The 15,933-nt window shown below is 44.7% G+C and overlaps 2 protein-coding genes across 2 annotated transcripts in view; one reads left to right on the plus strand and one right to left on the minus strand.

Annotated features, from left to right (window-relative positions):
* LOC311236471 (set1/Ash2 histone methyltransferase complex subunit ASH2-like) overlaps window positions 1–5,676 on the plus strand; it is a gene marked incomplete at its 3' end in the record, with an annotated part of 21,890 nt that extends 16,214 nt beyond the window's left edge. The window contains exons 8-9 of the mRNA XM_084324150.1: window positions 1,177–1,210; window positions 5,468–5,676. Of these exons, the coding sequence (XP_084180276.1) occupies window positions 1,177–1,210; window positions 5,468–5,676 (243 nt within the window). The remainder of the gene's footprint in view (window positions 1–1,176; window positions 1,211–5,467) is intronic.
* Window positions 4,218–15,385, minus strand: LOC311236815 (U6 snRNA-associated Sm-like protein LSm1). Its single transcript, XM_084324580.1, has 4 exons — window positions 15,225–15,385; window positions 14,521–14,589; window positions 12,171–12,286; window positions 4,218–5,933 (listed from the first exon to the last, which is right to left on the minus strand). The coding sequence occupies exons 1-4, from the start codon at window positions 15,268–15,270 to the stop codon at window positions 5,769–5,771; spliced, it is 396 nt and encodes a 131-aa protein (XP_084180706.1). The 5' UTR covers window positions 15,271–15,385; the 3' UTR covers window positions 4,218–5,768.
* Between the last annotated feature and the right edge of the window lie 548 nt (window positions 15,386–15,933).

Consider the following 15,933-nt stretch of genomic DNA (forward strand, 5'->3'; position numbering starts at 1 on the left):
ACCAAAGCACCTCAAAGGCACTAAAAACTAAATTACAAACATCACAAAACAAACTAGTCAGACTACTGGTTGACCTTACTCCTAGAACCCACCTCACCCCTGCCCACTTTGACAACCTAGGATGGCTTACAGTAGACGACAAGAGTACAGCAAATTGCAATGGGCCTGGTCTACAAGATACACTACACCACTGGGATACCCATGTACATGTCAAAATACTTCCCAAAGGTCAGTGAATACCACGATCACAACACCAGAGGGAGCTCCACAAATCATGTTAAACCCAGATTCGGCTCAAACAAGGGACTAAACACGTTTCGCAATTATGCCACATCAATGTGGAACGCCCTACCCACAGCTGTAAAGGAATGTGAATCACTACCCACTTTCAAAACCACTCTCAAAGAACACCTACGGGAGGCTGCAATTCGAAACTGGCCCCTGTCCTGTATCCTGTAAATGTCCAAACCCAACCCCCTCCAATGTAGTTTCTTCCCCCTCAAATGTATATACTTCTTTTTAGACTATTTTTGTATTATATACAGTACTGTATTTGTATATCTGGTATGTCATAAATGTCTAGATGTAGCAGTACTGTCTGTATATGTTATGATGAATTGAAAATGGGGGACCCTGATGTAAACAAGACGAAAGTCTTTCTCTGGTCTGCATCCCCTTAACAATTGTGTGTATTTTATTGAGCTGTACTGTACTGTACCCATTCTGCAATCTGGTAATAAAGTTTTCATTCAATCAATCAAGCCCAGGTATCGGGACTGAACAAGTCGGATCGCTGCATCTAGTCGCCTCCACCGTCGGTGTGTGAATGTGTGGGTGAAACGTGAGGAGGAACTAAATTGTAAAACGCTTTTGGATAAGAGAGATATTATAAATGTACCAGTTACCAAATATAGTAACTCGTCAGCGAGCAGTGTTCCACGCTCAGTTTGTTTATACTTAAATTCTCTCCTCTGCGATTTTTAAAATCTGCATGGTTGCAATTGCAACTTTAATCCAACATAAGAGTCAGACATTTGTATTAAATTGTTGTTTTAAATCGTTTCGTCTGAATGCCAATTAGGTTATTTGGGGGGGAATAAATGTAATAGAGAAATCTAGATTATAAAAGTTGTGCAAAGCCTCCATTGGGACTCTCTGCCCCCCCACACCCACCAGGTCAGGTCACTGAGCACCACAACACAGCCAGCTTGTACTTTACTCTTCAACGAAACTAGAATAATACCTCTGGAAAATAAATAGTAAAAATAGACACTTAGTTACCTTCCCTGGCTGCAACCAGCGCGCTGTTCGCCACCATGCTTTCGATCTCCATGGAGCAGATGTGGTGTTAGACCTCTCTATTAGACCTGGGGTTCTATAGAATATAAATAATCAAAGTTCCCTCTAATAACTTGTTGACATGTCGGTCCTCGCAGCGCTATAATATATAATTGACTATTAAAACAATCAAACGGCACAAAATAATAAACCACCCGTTTGAATGCGCGTGTGTTGTGCGCCTTTACGCACAGCAGGTGTGTAATAATTAAACAACTATTTTATTCGCTCAGCGCGCACGGCTCTGCAGGTTGCAGCGGTTTGAGTGACAGCCAGGTAGCCAGCGTAGGTGAGGGCGACAGGTGAGCGGGGGGCGGGGCTCTGGAGCCGGGCTGACGACGTCATCACCTGCAGGTAGTAGGTGCGCCCGTTGGCGTCGCTAATAATAATCCTGGTCCCTTCGAATGATAAGTCATCTCCCTTTGAGCTAAACCTGTAGGCCTCCGTCTGAATGTAATATCTCCCTGTATGTACAAGGATCATAATAGTTAGCAGAGCAGCAATACGTTCTAATAAGGGAAATAGTCCACTTTCAAATTCCAACAATAGCAGCATCTAGGAATTCGATACTTGCTCTATAAATAGACTGGGCTCTGAACCAAGACGAGGTCTATAAATACATCTGGACAAGCAGGTATTTTGTGCGTTTGAAATATTGTCCAACAGCGCCACCGTTTGTTTTCACGTAGACATTAAATGTATAGATGTAGCAGTACGGTCTATGATCTGTATGTCGTCATATGATGAATTGAAAACGGGGGACCCTGATGTAAACAAGACGAAAGTCTTTCTCTGGTCTGCATCCTCTTAACAATTGTGTGTATTGAGCCGTACTGTATTGTACCCATTCTGCAATCTGTTAATAAACTTTTCAATCAATCAATCAATCACACAAGAGATTACCACAATTATGGAGGCTAAAAAGAAAGAGACGAACGAGACTAATGTTCTAAAAAATAAAATCGTTTTAATATAACAAAGGCCATTTTGGTGATGGACACACTTAAGATCTTACTCATGTACCTACATTACATCATGTCAAAGCAGAATTATTAACCCAAAATACTGTGTATAGGCTACACACACAGATGACTCCAGATGTCGGTCACATGATTATCTTCTTTTTCTAACGTAACATCACATCACTATTAAATGTGAACAAAAGTGCATTTTCATCCAACCAAAAATCTGTTGGGTCAAGAGAGACGGTCCATTATGGACACGATCCTAGAAACAACCAAACGGTTAACCCCTTCACTGCGAAAATACACAGAAGGTTATAACTCTTTCACTGCCACAAGACAGCCGGTTAACCCTCTCACTGCCACACGACCGTCGGTTGTGTGATAGTAAAGGGTTAACCTTCTGTCGTGTGGCAGTGAAGGGGTTAAAAAAAAAAACTCAGGACGGACCCCAGCCCATCCCTCACTCCTGTGCGGAAGGCTGGACGGCGTGGGGGGGGGGGGGGGGGGACGTGCACCGAGACCGTGGTGCTGCAGGGGGGGGGGGCGTGCACCGAGACAGTGGTGCTGCAGGGGGGGGGGGGGGGGGAGACGTGCACCGAGACCGTGGTGCTGCAGGGGGGGGGGGGGGGGGGAGACGTGCACCGAGACCGTGGTGCTGCAGGGGGGGGGGGGGGGTCCGTCTGTCCGTCCTCCATCCTGTTGGACAGTTTAAGGACGGCTTTCTTTCTTTCTCACTTGTTTTTTTCTTTAATAGGCTAAATGAAAAAACAGAAACATAAATGCTCTGGTAAGCTGCAGCTGTCGTCTTAAAAGGAACAGTAGTCAGGAAGAGTAGTCTTAAAGGAATAGGAATAGTCATCTTAAAGGAACCGTCGTCTTAAAGGAACAGTAGTCTCTAAAAGGAATAGTAGCCTTAAAGGAACAGTCGTCTTAAAGGAACAGTAGTCTCTAAAAGGAACAGTAGCCTTAAAGGAACAGTCGTCTCTAAAAGGAACAGTCGTCTTAAAGGAACAGTCGTCTTAAAGGAACAGTAGTCTCTAAAAGGAACAGTAGCCTTAAAGGAACAGTAGTCTCTAAAAGGAATAGTAGCCTTAAAGGAACAGTCGTCTTAAAGGAAAAGGAATAGTAGTCTTAAAGGAACAGTCGTCTTAAAGGAACAGTCGTCTTAAAGGAAAAGGAATAGTAGTCTTAAAGGAACAGTCGTCTTAAAGGAAAAGGAACAGTAGTCTTAAAGGAATAGTAGCCTTAAAGGAATAGTAGCCTTAAAGGAAAAGGAACAGTCGTCTTAAAGGAAAAGGAACAGTCGTCTTAAAGGAAAAGGAACAGTAGTCTTAAAGGAATAGTAGCCTTAAAGGAATAGTAGCCTTAAAGGAAAAGGAACAGTCGTCTTAAAGGAAAAGGAACAGTCGTCTTAAAGGAACAGTCGTCTTAAAGGAAAAGGAATAGTCGTCTTAAAGGAACAGTCGTCTTAAAGGAATAGGAACAGTCGTCTTAAAGGAAAAGGAATAGTCGTCTTAAAGGAAAAGGAATAGTCGTCTTAAAGGAACAGTCGTCTTAAAGGAACAGTCGTCTTAAAGGAAAAGGAATAGTCGTCTTAAAGGAACAGTAGTCTTAAAGGAATAGGAACAGTCGTCTTAAAGGAAAAGGAATAGTCGTCTTAAAGGAAAAGGAATAGTCGTCTTAAAGGAACAGTCGTCTTAAAGGAACAGTCGTCTTAAAGGAAAAGGAATAGTAGTCTTAAAGGAACAGTCGTCTTAAAGGAAAAGGAATAGTAGTCTTAAAGGAACAGTCGTCTTAAAGGAAAAGGAATAGTAGTCTTAAAGGAACAGTCGTCTTAAAGGAAAAGGAATAGTCGTCTTAAAGGAACAGTCGTCTTAAAGGAACAGTCGTCTTAAAGGAAAAGGAATAGTCGTCTTAAAGGAATAGGAACAGTCGTCTTAAAGGAAAAGGAATAGTCGTCTTAAAGGAAAAGGAATAGTCGTCTTAAAGGAACAGTCGTCTTAAAGGAACAGTCGTCTTAAAGGAAAAGGAATAGTCGTCTTAAAGGAACAGTCATCTTAAAGGAACAGTAGTCTCTAAAAGGAACAGTAGCCTTAAAGGAATAGTAGTCTTAAAGGAACAGTAGTCTTAAAGGAATAGTAGTCTTAAAGGAATAGTAGTCTTAAAGGAATAGTAGTCTTAAAGGAACAGTCGTCTTAAAGGAAAAGGAATAGTCGTCTTAAAGGAACAGTCGTCTTAAAGGAACAGTCGTCTTAAAGGAAAAGGAATAGTCGTCGTAAAGGAACAGTCGTCTTAAAGGAAAAGGAATAGTCGTCTTAAAGGAACAGTCGTCTTAAAGGAATAGGAACAGTAGTCTTAAAGGAATAGTAGCCTTAAAGGAAAAGGAATAGTCGTCTTAAAGGAACAGTCGTCTTAAAGGAACAGTCGTCTTAAAGGAAAAGGAATAGTCGTCTTAAAGGAACAGTCGTCTTAAAGGAAAAGGAATAGTCGTCTTAAAGGAACAGTCGTCTTAAAGGAATAGGAACAGTAGTCTTAAAGGAATAGTCGTCTTAAAGGAATAGGAACAGTCGTCTTAAAGGAATAGTCGTCTTAAAGGAAAAGGAACAGTCATCTTAAAGGAACAGTCATCTTAAAGGAATAGGAACAGTAGTCTTAAAGGAACAGTCGTCTTAAAGGAACAGTCATCTTAAAGGAACAGTCATCTTAAAGGAAAAGGAACAGTCATCTTAAAGGAACAGTCGTCTTAAAGGAACAGTCATCTTAAAGGAACAGTCATCTTAAAGGAACAGTCGTCTTAAAGGAACAGTCGTCTTAAAGGAACAGTCATCTTAAAGGAACAGTCATCTTAAAGAAACAGTCATCTTAAAGGAACAGTCATCTTAAAGGAACAGTCATCTTAAAGGAAAAGGAAGTCATCTTAAAGGAAGTCATCTTAAAAGGAAAAGGAAGTCATCTTAAAGGAACAGTCATCTTAAAGGAACAGTCATCTTAAAGGAAAAGGAAGTCATCTTAAAGGAACAGTCATCTTAAAAGGAAAAGGAACAGTCGTCTTAAAGGAACAGTCGTCTTAAAGGAACAGTCATCTTAAAGGAACAGTCATCTTAAAGGAACAGTCCTCTTGGAGCCTCTCAGACATTGGTCTTCTCTTCACCTTCCCCCTCCAGACCTCCGCCACCAACTCACGACGACGGACAACAGGATTGAGAAGAAGAGGCTGAAGAAGACCATCGAAGTGGAAGGTAGGAGACAGAGCCCAGCGACCAGCAGCTCCGACGATGATGATGACAGCCTGGTGATGTCAGAACATGGGACTCCCGCAGCTCTGATGACAAGCCTGATGATGTCATCAGAACATGGGACTTGGCAGCTCTGATGATGTCATCAGAACATGGGACTTGGCAGCACCAGGAGCGCTCGTCAGCGGGCGGCCCGCTCCGCTCCGGGCCCCGGTACCCCCCGGGTGGCTCAGTACTCGTCCAGGATGTCGGGCCGGGGCATGGCCAGCCCCCTCTCCTTCAGGGTCTGGTGCTTCAGCCTCTCGGCCTCCTGCTTGGCCTGCTGCTGGACCCTCTGCTGCTCCAGGATCTCCTCGATGCAGACCTGCTGCAGGGCGCTGTCCTTCTCCATGTCCTGCCACACAGACACCACACATCTTCATCACGTCCACATGAACACAAGCACAAGGAAGTAGGGCCGACAAACCTTCTCCATGTCCTGCCACACAGACACACAGTTTACATCTTCATCACGACCACATGAACACAAGCACAAGGAAGTAGGGCCGACAAACCTGCGTTCGTTACGTTGGCATTTAGAATTATTTTATATATATTTTATTCTTTTTTCTTCTGTAGGAGGACAGAGAGAAGGCGGTGGAGAAAGAGCAGGAGAACGAAGGAGAAAAATAGCAGATGGGGGAGAAAGGAGAAAGAGTAGGAGATGGGGAGGAGAAAGGAGAAAAAGAGCAGATGGGGGAGAAAGGAGAAAGAGTAGGAGATGGGGAGGAGTGAGGAGGAAAAGAGCAGGAGAGGGAGAAAGAAGGAGAAAAAGAGCAGATGGGGGAGAAAGGAGAAAGAGTAGGAGATGGGGAGGAGTGAGGAGGAAAAGAGCAGGAGAGGGAGAAAGGAGAAAAAGAGCAGATGGGGGAGAAAGGAGAAAGAGTAGGAGATGGGGAGGAGTGAGGAGGAAAAGAGCAGGAGAGGGAGAAAGAAGGAGAAAAAGAGCAGATGGGGGAGAAAGGAGAAAAAGAGCAGATGGGGGAGGAGAAAGAGTAGGAGATGGGGAGGAGTGAGGAGGAAAAGAGCAGGAGAGGGAGGAGTGAGGAGATGGGAGAAAGAAGTAAGGGATGAAGACGGGAGGAGAGAGAAAAGAAAAAAAGAGGATGGGAGCGAGAAAAGACAGGGAGGGAGAAAGTGAATAAGGAGGTGAAGGGAGGAGCAGAGAGATAGAAAACGAGGTTAGTCATGAATAGAAGGCTTGTTAAAAAGGGGCGGCTCCGTGGCGTAGTGGGCAAGGCGCTCGCCACGAATGCAGAGACGCTGGGCTCGCCTGTTCGAGCCCCGCTCTCCACATTGCTTTCAGTTTAGCTGGTCGTCCGTACTAATACACATTGGCCGTATTAGGGGGTGGGAAACTGATGGGTGGGGATCGGGCGTTGTGGACAGCGACTCCTACAGGTCGGTTGGTGCGCCTGCGCAGTAGAATCAGGAAGTGTCGGGGGCAGCGTGAGCCTCCCACGTGTTACTCCTCGCCACTGAGAGATCGAGCTGCGCAGGTGAAAAGATGCGACTGCTGTTACCTCAAGTACCGGAGGGGACTTGTGCTATGTATGACTTAGTCCACATTGCAGCCGGCTTGTGGGAGGCAAGAAACAGCGTTCGTGACAGGGGAGGGTTGAATTGGATGATACGAAAATTGGGATGGGAGAAAAATATAGAAAAATGGAGAAAAAGTGGATAAAAAAAAAAGGCTTGTTAAAAAATAATAATAAGTATTCATCAGAACACTTGATCTGTAGGATCTCGCAGAGTCCAGGGAACACAGGGGCAGCCATGCTGCCTGATGCCCCCCGGGTGAAAGAGACCCAGCTTCACTCTGCGACGCCATAAAATCCACTCTGCCACTCTCAAAGCAGGCGGAGGAACAGACGTCGGGGAATTATTTGATTTTTTTCTATTTTTTTTTCTATTAATTCCGTTTAAACCAATGGGGTTTTTCTTTCACAGTTGCAGATAAAGATTAGGCTACACTGGGGGGGCAGGTGGCGCACGGAGATTACGTTCGTCACCAACACCGGGAGACACTAGGATCCTGTTCGAATCCAGCTCCCGGCGTTGCTATCAGCTTGGCTGTCCTCTCACACTGATACAATTGGCTGTATCAGGGGGTGGGAAAGCTGAAGGGTGGGTCCTGGGCGTTGTGGACCCTACAGTTCGGTCGGGGCGCTTGCTCAGCGAGGGTTGGATCTGAGGAGAGATAGTGTGGCCTCCCACACGTTACACTCTCCCCGGTGAGAACCTGCGCGGCCAGGTTGGCCTGCCCCAGGCTGCACATGCGTCGGAGGAAAGCATGTGACAGTCTCCGGTCTCCCGGACCAACAGTAGGGGAAAGTACGCAACAACCAGGAAGGGTGGGATGGGAGAAAAATCGGGAAAAAGGAGGGGAAGAAAGATAAAAAAAAAAAGATTAGGCTACACTAATATTATAGTATTAAAAGAAACTGACGAGTTATATTCATTAAAGAAAGTTGATTTAGTTGGGCTGGGGCTTCTCCCTGGGCTGGGTCTGGAAAGTTGATTTAATAAAAATAAAAAAAATACTAATTTAATCAGATTAGTTTGAGGATATTTAAAATTAAAAATTAAAAAATTCACTTTAAATTTTTTTTTATTAAAAACGAAGGTTCGAACGTCCGTTCGAAAAACCCTGACGAAGTTCGAATCCCAAAAACAGGCTTTGGGCTCAGCCTTACAAGGAAGCCTCATACAAAGGACATAAACACTGCCAGTCACAAAGTATGAAAGAACAGCCAGGTACAAAGTGCACGGACGGCAGAACGCTGTTACACACAGTATGGCTGAACTACCTGTGGGACACATCGGACACGAATCAGGGGTAAAGGAAACAACGCCTCCTCCAAATAGAGCGGCTTCCTATAATAGCAGACACTGAGCAGTACCTGGCTAACTGCTTGGCCTTCCTTCTGGGGAGACCGGCTATTTGTAGGCCCCTCACAACCAGCTTGTGCACATGATGCCCTAGGCTGCCAGAGATAAAAACTAGAAGATTACATCTGTAGCCTAGCTGTGAGATGGTCTGCTGTAGCTGTTGGTATTTAAACACTTTGGTTAGAAAGGCTTCTTCTAAGCTTCTTCACACACCATCATCCACCTTTATTTATTCTCCAAAGGACAATTGAAGTCACCCTCATTTTCAATGTCGTCGAGACTTTATACAGACCGACATTTCAATGCATACATTTCTACAATAATAAATATTGATAACTATCTATATAGTACTTTTCACACATGGACCGCAGTCCAGAGTGCAACACAGCAATTTGTATCAAATGAATAAGCATAAAATCGGCACACAAAAGACAATAATAAATAAATAAACATGCATAAATTGCAGACATAAGAATAGGTATAAAAGACAATAAAAGTAGCACAATGTAAACGTGCAGACATAAGAATAGGCATGAAATAAGTACAATGTCGCTCGAAGGCATGTGAACCATAGAGCCTTTGCTGCTGCCCCCAGACTCTGGAACAGCCCCCCCCCCCCCCCCCACACACACATAAGATCTACCCAGAGCCTAGAGGTTTTTAAATCACTGCTCAAAACACACCTCTTCTCCCCGGCCTTTGACCTAGGCTGGTAAAGCTATGCCTCCTAAAGTGTTAATCGGAAATACAGAAATACCGGCTACAGGCTTTCCGGTTTCCGGGCACCCCCTGATCTGTTTATAGTCCCCAGGGAAGCAAACAACAAGCAGACGCTCGAACTGTCGAGGGAGGCGATAACGAGGTTGTTTCTGGGGGGAGTGCATTTTCATGAGCACCGTGTCGTGATTTCAGGGGCGGGACTTCCTACCTGATTCCCACTTTCGGCCGTAGTGCTTTACCAGGCTTTACCTCTCGAGATAAAGCTGGGAACGAGGTTACCTTTGACCAGAGCTATAGCCCAGCATCTATACACGACGTCCGCCGTCACTCTGCACTCTTTATCTAATTTTGTCTTTTTATTGCACTTTGCCCTTGCTTTCTTATATGTACTGTACTCTACTTTTTTTTGTAATTCTAGTGTATTTTATTGCATTGCATGTGTTTTTTTTACCATGTTGTGAAGCACTTTGGTTTGGCTGTTAGTCATTTGTAAATGTGCTATATAAATAAAACTGACTTGACTCGACTGCCATGCACGGCGACGGGAATGCCACCCCATCTCCCCCGGCGCCACCACGAAGAAATCCAGCGAGTCCCACGCCCCCCCCCCCGGGGTTTGACTCCTGTTTTGAACCTAGGCGAGCACAGATCAGCGATACTGGCTCTTGTGTTGGTGAGAACCAACACAAGGGGGGGGGGGGGGTTAGACACAACTCACCATTCCAGACAAACTACCCCAAAACACGTCACACCCCCCCCCCCCCACCCCCCTTCATGGACCCGAACCCCCCCCCACAGAACAGACCAACCACTCACCTTTCCAGTCCAACTACTAACAATGGACCCACCTCTCGCTCCTCCTGTATATAATGTGACCAATATCGTCGATCTAGAGCTCAGTCTGGATGATCGACCCGGCCAGTGTCCACTCTGAGTCATCCAGCTGTAGCTCTTTGATTTACCTGAACCCATCTTGGTGTATTAAACCCATGTTTATCAAGCCTATGTGACTTATCCACATTGATTGATCCGGGAACATTTCTCCCACAGGGCCCTGTTGTAAAATATGTCATGGACCCAACTGACCCAGCTTCCAGAGGGGAGCCAGCCCAACTGACCCAGCTTCCAGAGGGGAGCCAGCCCAACTGACCCAGCTTCCAGAGGGGAGCCAGCCCAACTGACCCAGCTTCCAGAGGGGAGCCAGCCCAACTGACCCAGCTTCCAGAGGGGAGCCAGCCCAACTGACCTAGCTTCCAGAGGGGAGCCAGCCCAACTGACCCAGCTTCCAGAGGGGAGCCAGCCCAACTGACCCAGCTTCCAGAGGGGAGCCAGCCCAACTGACCTAGCTTCCAGAGGGGAGCCAGCCCAACTGACCTAGCTTCCAGAGGGGAGCCAGCCCAACTGACCTAGCTTCCAGAGGGGAGCCAGCCCAACTGACCTAGCTTCCAGAGGGGAGCCAGCCCAACTGACCTAGCTTCCAGAGGGGAGCCAGCCCAACTGACCCAGCTTCCAGAGGGGAGCCAGCCCAACTGCTGGAAGTGCCGTTTACCGACACGGTCTCTTGAGGCTAGCCCCCCCAACGCCACCCTGACTAGCTTATTCCCGAGAGACGGTAATGTAAAGGAGACTCGGGTCCTTCAATGTTTGTGGCATGCTGGGGGGGGGGGGGGGGGGGGGCTACATCAAATCGAGGGACACCAACAAACTGAACAAGCCGGTGAGGAAGGCTAGCTCCGTGGTGAGAGTCGAGCTGGTCAGACTAGAGGTGGTGGCAGAGAGGGGGATGAGAAGGAAGCTGGCTGCTATCATGGAGAACCCCTACCACCCCCTCTACGACGAGCTAGTCAAGATGAGACGCTCGTTCAGCCACAGACTCATACCCCCCCGACACTCAACTAACCGCCTCGGCCAGTCCTTCATACCAGCGGCCATCAGGCTCCACAACAGTGGGCAGGGACTGCTGCCAGACATCCAACTACAACTACTAGGAACCTAAAAAGGACAATAACACCACCTTATGCATACCGCACCTTATGTGATACGGTGAATACTGTATATTTCAGTTAGTTAGATAGTTAATTATATTGACTCGTTATATTGTTTACACTGCTTGTTTTTACTCCCCTCCCCCATGCTGCCATGATGCCTGAATTTCCCCAAGGGGATCAATAAAGGAATATCTTATCTTATCATATCTTTTAGAACGTTGGTCGGGCCGCCATACCATGAACAGATGGCTTAATCAAATCAACATGAAACTAGAGAGTTGGCTAACAGACGGGAGACTAGCCCGTGTCCAGACATTTTGTTTCATCCTTTAGTTCACCTTGCTTATGGTGTTAAAGCCATCGTTTCATGGCCGTCATGGGAATGCGGTCGTTATCTCTGCAAACGTTGTTACTCAGCTGAAAGAGTTGTTCCCTTCCTGCTGAAAGAGTTGTTCCCTTGCTGCCGACTTGTCGTACATAACTTGTAAGTCGTACCTAAGCGTGCTTCTGTGCACTAAGCAATACAAGTATGCCCTTTGTTCTCAAGCTGCTCTAACACTGGAAGTTCCCCACGTGAGAACTGAATTGGGGAAAAAGGGCTTTTAAATATGCTGCTCCTTCATCCTGGAACAAGATACAGGAGGACCTCAAATTACCAGGACTGGTCATCACCCTCGGAGAATTTAAAGCCATTTTAAAAATCCTACGAACTCAGTTCCCTCGGACAGTCAGTGCAACTGTGTTTGATAACTTGCCTGAAATTGGAGCTTGCTGTGAATGTTTTATCTGTATTTTATTGTGATGTTCTTTTTTATGTTGAAACCGTCTTGCTGCCTCGCTTGGCCAGATCGCTCTTGAAAAAGATATTTTAATCTCAATGATGCTTAGCTGGTTAAATAAAAGGATTTGATTGATTGAAGTCACTTTGGATGAAAGCGTTCAGCAAAACGACGAAATGTAAACGCATGTAAACATGTCCAAATAAAACTCACTATTTCCCCCAACAGCACCACGTTCTCTCCCCTCACGATGAAGATCCCTCTGGGAATGTCTCCGTACTTCTTGCCCACGTGGATCCTCTCCACGGTCTGGTGCAGCACCAGGTTGGCTGGAACAGGACAAGATGCAGTCAGTATGGCGACAGACAGACAGACCCCGTCACCAGGCAGGCTCTGTGACTCTAGTCACCCAAACTACCGCCTCTCTGTGTCCCTGGTGGTCTAGCTCTCACCCACCGCCGCGGCCCGTGTTCGATTCCCGGTCAGGGAACACACTTTTGCTTACGGCCATACCAACCTGAACACGCCCGATCTCAGAAGCTCGGAACTGCTGCGGTCAGGCAAGCGCTACCGGAGTCTCATGGCCGGCACAGAGAGACTCAGAAGGAGCTTCTATCCCTATTGATTGAAGATTTTATTTAACAGATTGCAGAATGGGTACAGTACAGCTCAATACACACAATTGTTAAGGGGATGCAGACCAGAGAAAGACTTTGGTCTTGTTTACATCAGGGTCCCCCATTTTCAATTCATAAGGAGTTGAAATTAATGAACACAAATCTGATCCAATCAGATATAGGGATTACAAGTTTTGAACTCCTGGGCCCAGACCATCAGGATGCTCAAAGTGGACTCTATGTAACAACAACCCATCATCTACACTCACAGCACACACATCCACATGTACACACTCACTTTAAACAAACTCGCCTTATCACCCACTTTATATTTAGTAGAAAAGAGATTTTCACTACAATTCATACCTCATTGCACCTTACCCTAAGTTTGTACCTCACTGTTACTCTTTAATGTATATTGACTGAACACTTTATTTTACGTACTTTTGACTTTTTCTATTTCATACTTTTTATCCATTACTGTATGAAGCACACTCCCAGGGGCTCATAGTTTAATTTTTTTCTTCTTTTCATTTTAATACATTTATTTTTGTACACCTTTTCACCTGTGAAAAAAAAGATCAAAATAGAAATTTCACAATTTGTTCTCAGCCTTCGAAAGGGAGGAGCCATTAATATAGCTCAGCCCTTCTGCTGACGGAGGTTGTTGTAGCACTGGAATAAGACTTGAAAGCCACTGATGGGCAGACCAGTCACAGTGACAGTGCAGGGCTCATACATTATTTAAAAAAAGCATTTCATGATCTGTATTTGACTATGACAATTCATAAACAAACGTGGAACTGTGAACATGGGTGACAGACGCAGCAGGCAGCGGTGTAAAAAGTACCCAGAAATGATACTTAAGTGAAAGTATGGGTACCGTCTCTAAAATCGTACTCAAGTAAAAGTCAGAGTATCTGGCTAAAAACACACCAGAGTAAAAGTCAAAAAGTTTCTACTTTTAAATGGACTTAAGTACTAAAAAGTTTAAACTTTATTTATTCCGGGGCAATGTTCCGTTTCGTCCTCTTCATCACTCGTACTGTCGTTTGTGGCCATCGTCTGTAGCTCGTCACTCCGACTATTCCTCTGATAGCAAGTGTTTAAGCAAAGATCCCCACTTTCTAGTCTTGCACAAGGACCAATCAGCATGGGGGTATGGGCGGGTTCATTTTCCATTGATGGGGATTTGATTTGGCTGTTTTTAAATAAAGCGCGGCCGCAGGATTAATAACGTTAACGTTAGTTCGGCCAGAGAAACAAATATACTAATTTAAACCTGCGAGATTTGTACTTTGTAGGTCTGCATTTTAAATGTAAGGAGTAAAAAGTATGTTTTTTTTCCCTCTGAAATGTAAGGGAGTACAAGTATACAAACCTAATAATACTTGAGTAAAGTACAAATCCCCCAAAACAGTACTTAAGGGGAACTATCTTATAAATGGCCTTTTTGAGTGTTTAGCATTGTTTCCTAGCTATGTGAACTTATATTAATATGATCTATGTCTCAAAATTCTCATATTGGCGCATTCTTCCAATTCTCCTCTCACAATATTCACCCTCACTGAACTGAGTCGTTTGAAAATGTGCCTATCTGTGATGTCATATAGTCACTGCTGCATGTTAATGTGGCTCCTCAGGCCCCTGCACCCCAGTCCACATCAGCTCAAAACGGCTCGAGATCTTGAGGTAGAAAAATGCTGTTTTTGAGGACTTGATTAGAAATACAAAACAATGAATAAAAAAAATATATATATTACAGAGGTGTTCCATAGACTCACAGGAATTGTGTAAAAGTGCCCAAATAGTGAAAGAAATAGTAAAATAGTTCCCCTTTAAGTATTGTAACAAAGTACTTTACCCCCCTGCTGCCCACCAGGTACACTGACCATGGTGCCGGTCTAGGTGTTACACAGTATTTCATATTCTATACATGAACGTACCAAACTGGTCAATACTTCTTAGATACCCGATCAGAGTCCGTCCATCTCGAAGGAGGACAAGGTGCTGTTCTGCAGAGAGAGCTCAGTTAGACCCAACAACTCAACACAAGGAGTAGAGTAGAATAGACTGTCATTATTATACTTGCGTACAACATCATTAGGGAGGGACTCAAACTTAAGCTGCTGGTAGTAATAATAATAATAATAATAAGCATAAAATCACACATGTGATAAAAAAATATAAAGATAATCACAATATGATACTATACACACACAAGTAATACAAAATAAAGATAATATATCACAACAATATACTATACAATACAGAATATACAACAGTCACTGTCAGTGTTGTCCTTTTTCGTTTCTATCCCTGACAAAGCAAATAGCCATGTGATCTGTATGTATATTTATTGTCTAAATAAAATCAATCAGACAGTAGTAGTGGGCAGATAATTAGCAGGTGTTTGTAATGAAGCGGTTTATTGGCATCACACACGTTAACATATAATGCAGATTATATTTATGTAGATTATTAATGCAGATGAGTTAAACAGATGGTGGTGCAGAAAGAGACTGGACTGGTTTAGAAAAGGACACACACACAGTCCGAGACACAGATATGAATGTTAGTGTCACGCTGCAATCAATCAATCAATCAATTGCAAACAATCAATCTGCTCGGCATCAGAACAGAGACTTACTGTCGATGTCCTCGATTAAACTCGCGGTTCCAGGCATGTAGTTCATGTTGGCTGGATTGTCTTTTCCATGCAGTCAAGGCCAGATTAGTTGTGTCTATAATAATAATAACAATAACAATAAGTGTTTCAGCAGCTAATGCGTGTTGCTGTGAGTCGGAGAGGACACTTCCTGGTTTTGTACCGACAGCCTGTCACGTGGTCACTGTTCTCTGCTGCTATTGGATGAACCGTGCAGCGAGTTTGATTGATTGATTGAAAACTTTATTAACAGATTGCAGAATGGGTACAATACAGTACGGCTCAATACATACAATTGTTAAGGGGATGCAGACCAGAGAAAGACTTTCGTCTTGTTTACATCAGGGTCCCCCAGTTTCAATTCATCATTTATATGACATACAGATAGACAGTAGTACTGCTACATACATCTATACATTTATGACATACCAGATTTGCAAATACAGTACTGTTTGTGATACAAAAAGAGTCCAGAAAAGAGAGTATATACATTTGACGTAGAAACTGTACATTGGAGGAGGTTGGGTAGGTGGGGTGGGGTTGAGTGGGTGGGGGGGGGGGGGGGGGGGGGGGCTGTACATTGGAGGTGGTTGGGGTGGGGGGGGGAAGGGTTGGGTACGAGGGGTTGGGGGGATGGGGGACACTGTACAACTGTGCAAGCAAAACTGTACATTGGAATATTGACAAAACC

The sequence above is a fragment of the Notolepis coatsorum genome (genome assembly GCF_963971535.1).
Source record: "Notolepis coatsorum genome assembly, chromosome: 11".
Lineage (NCBI taxonomy): Eukaryota > Metazoa > Chordata > Actinopteri > Aulopiformes > Paralepididae > Notolepis > Notolepis coatsorum.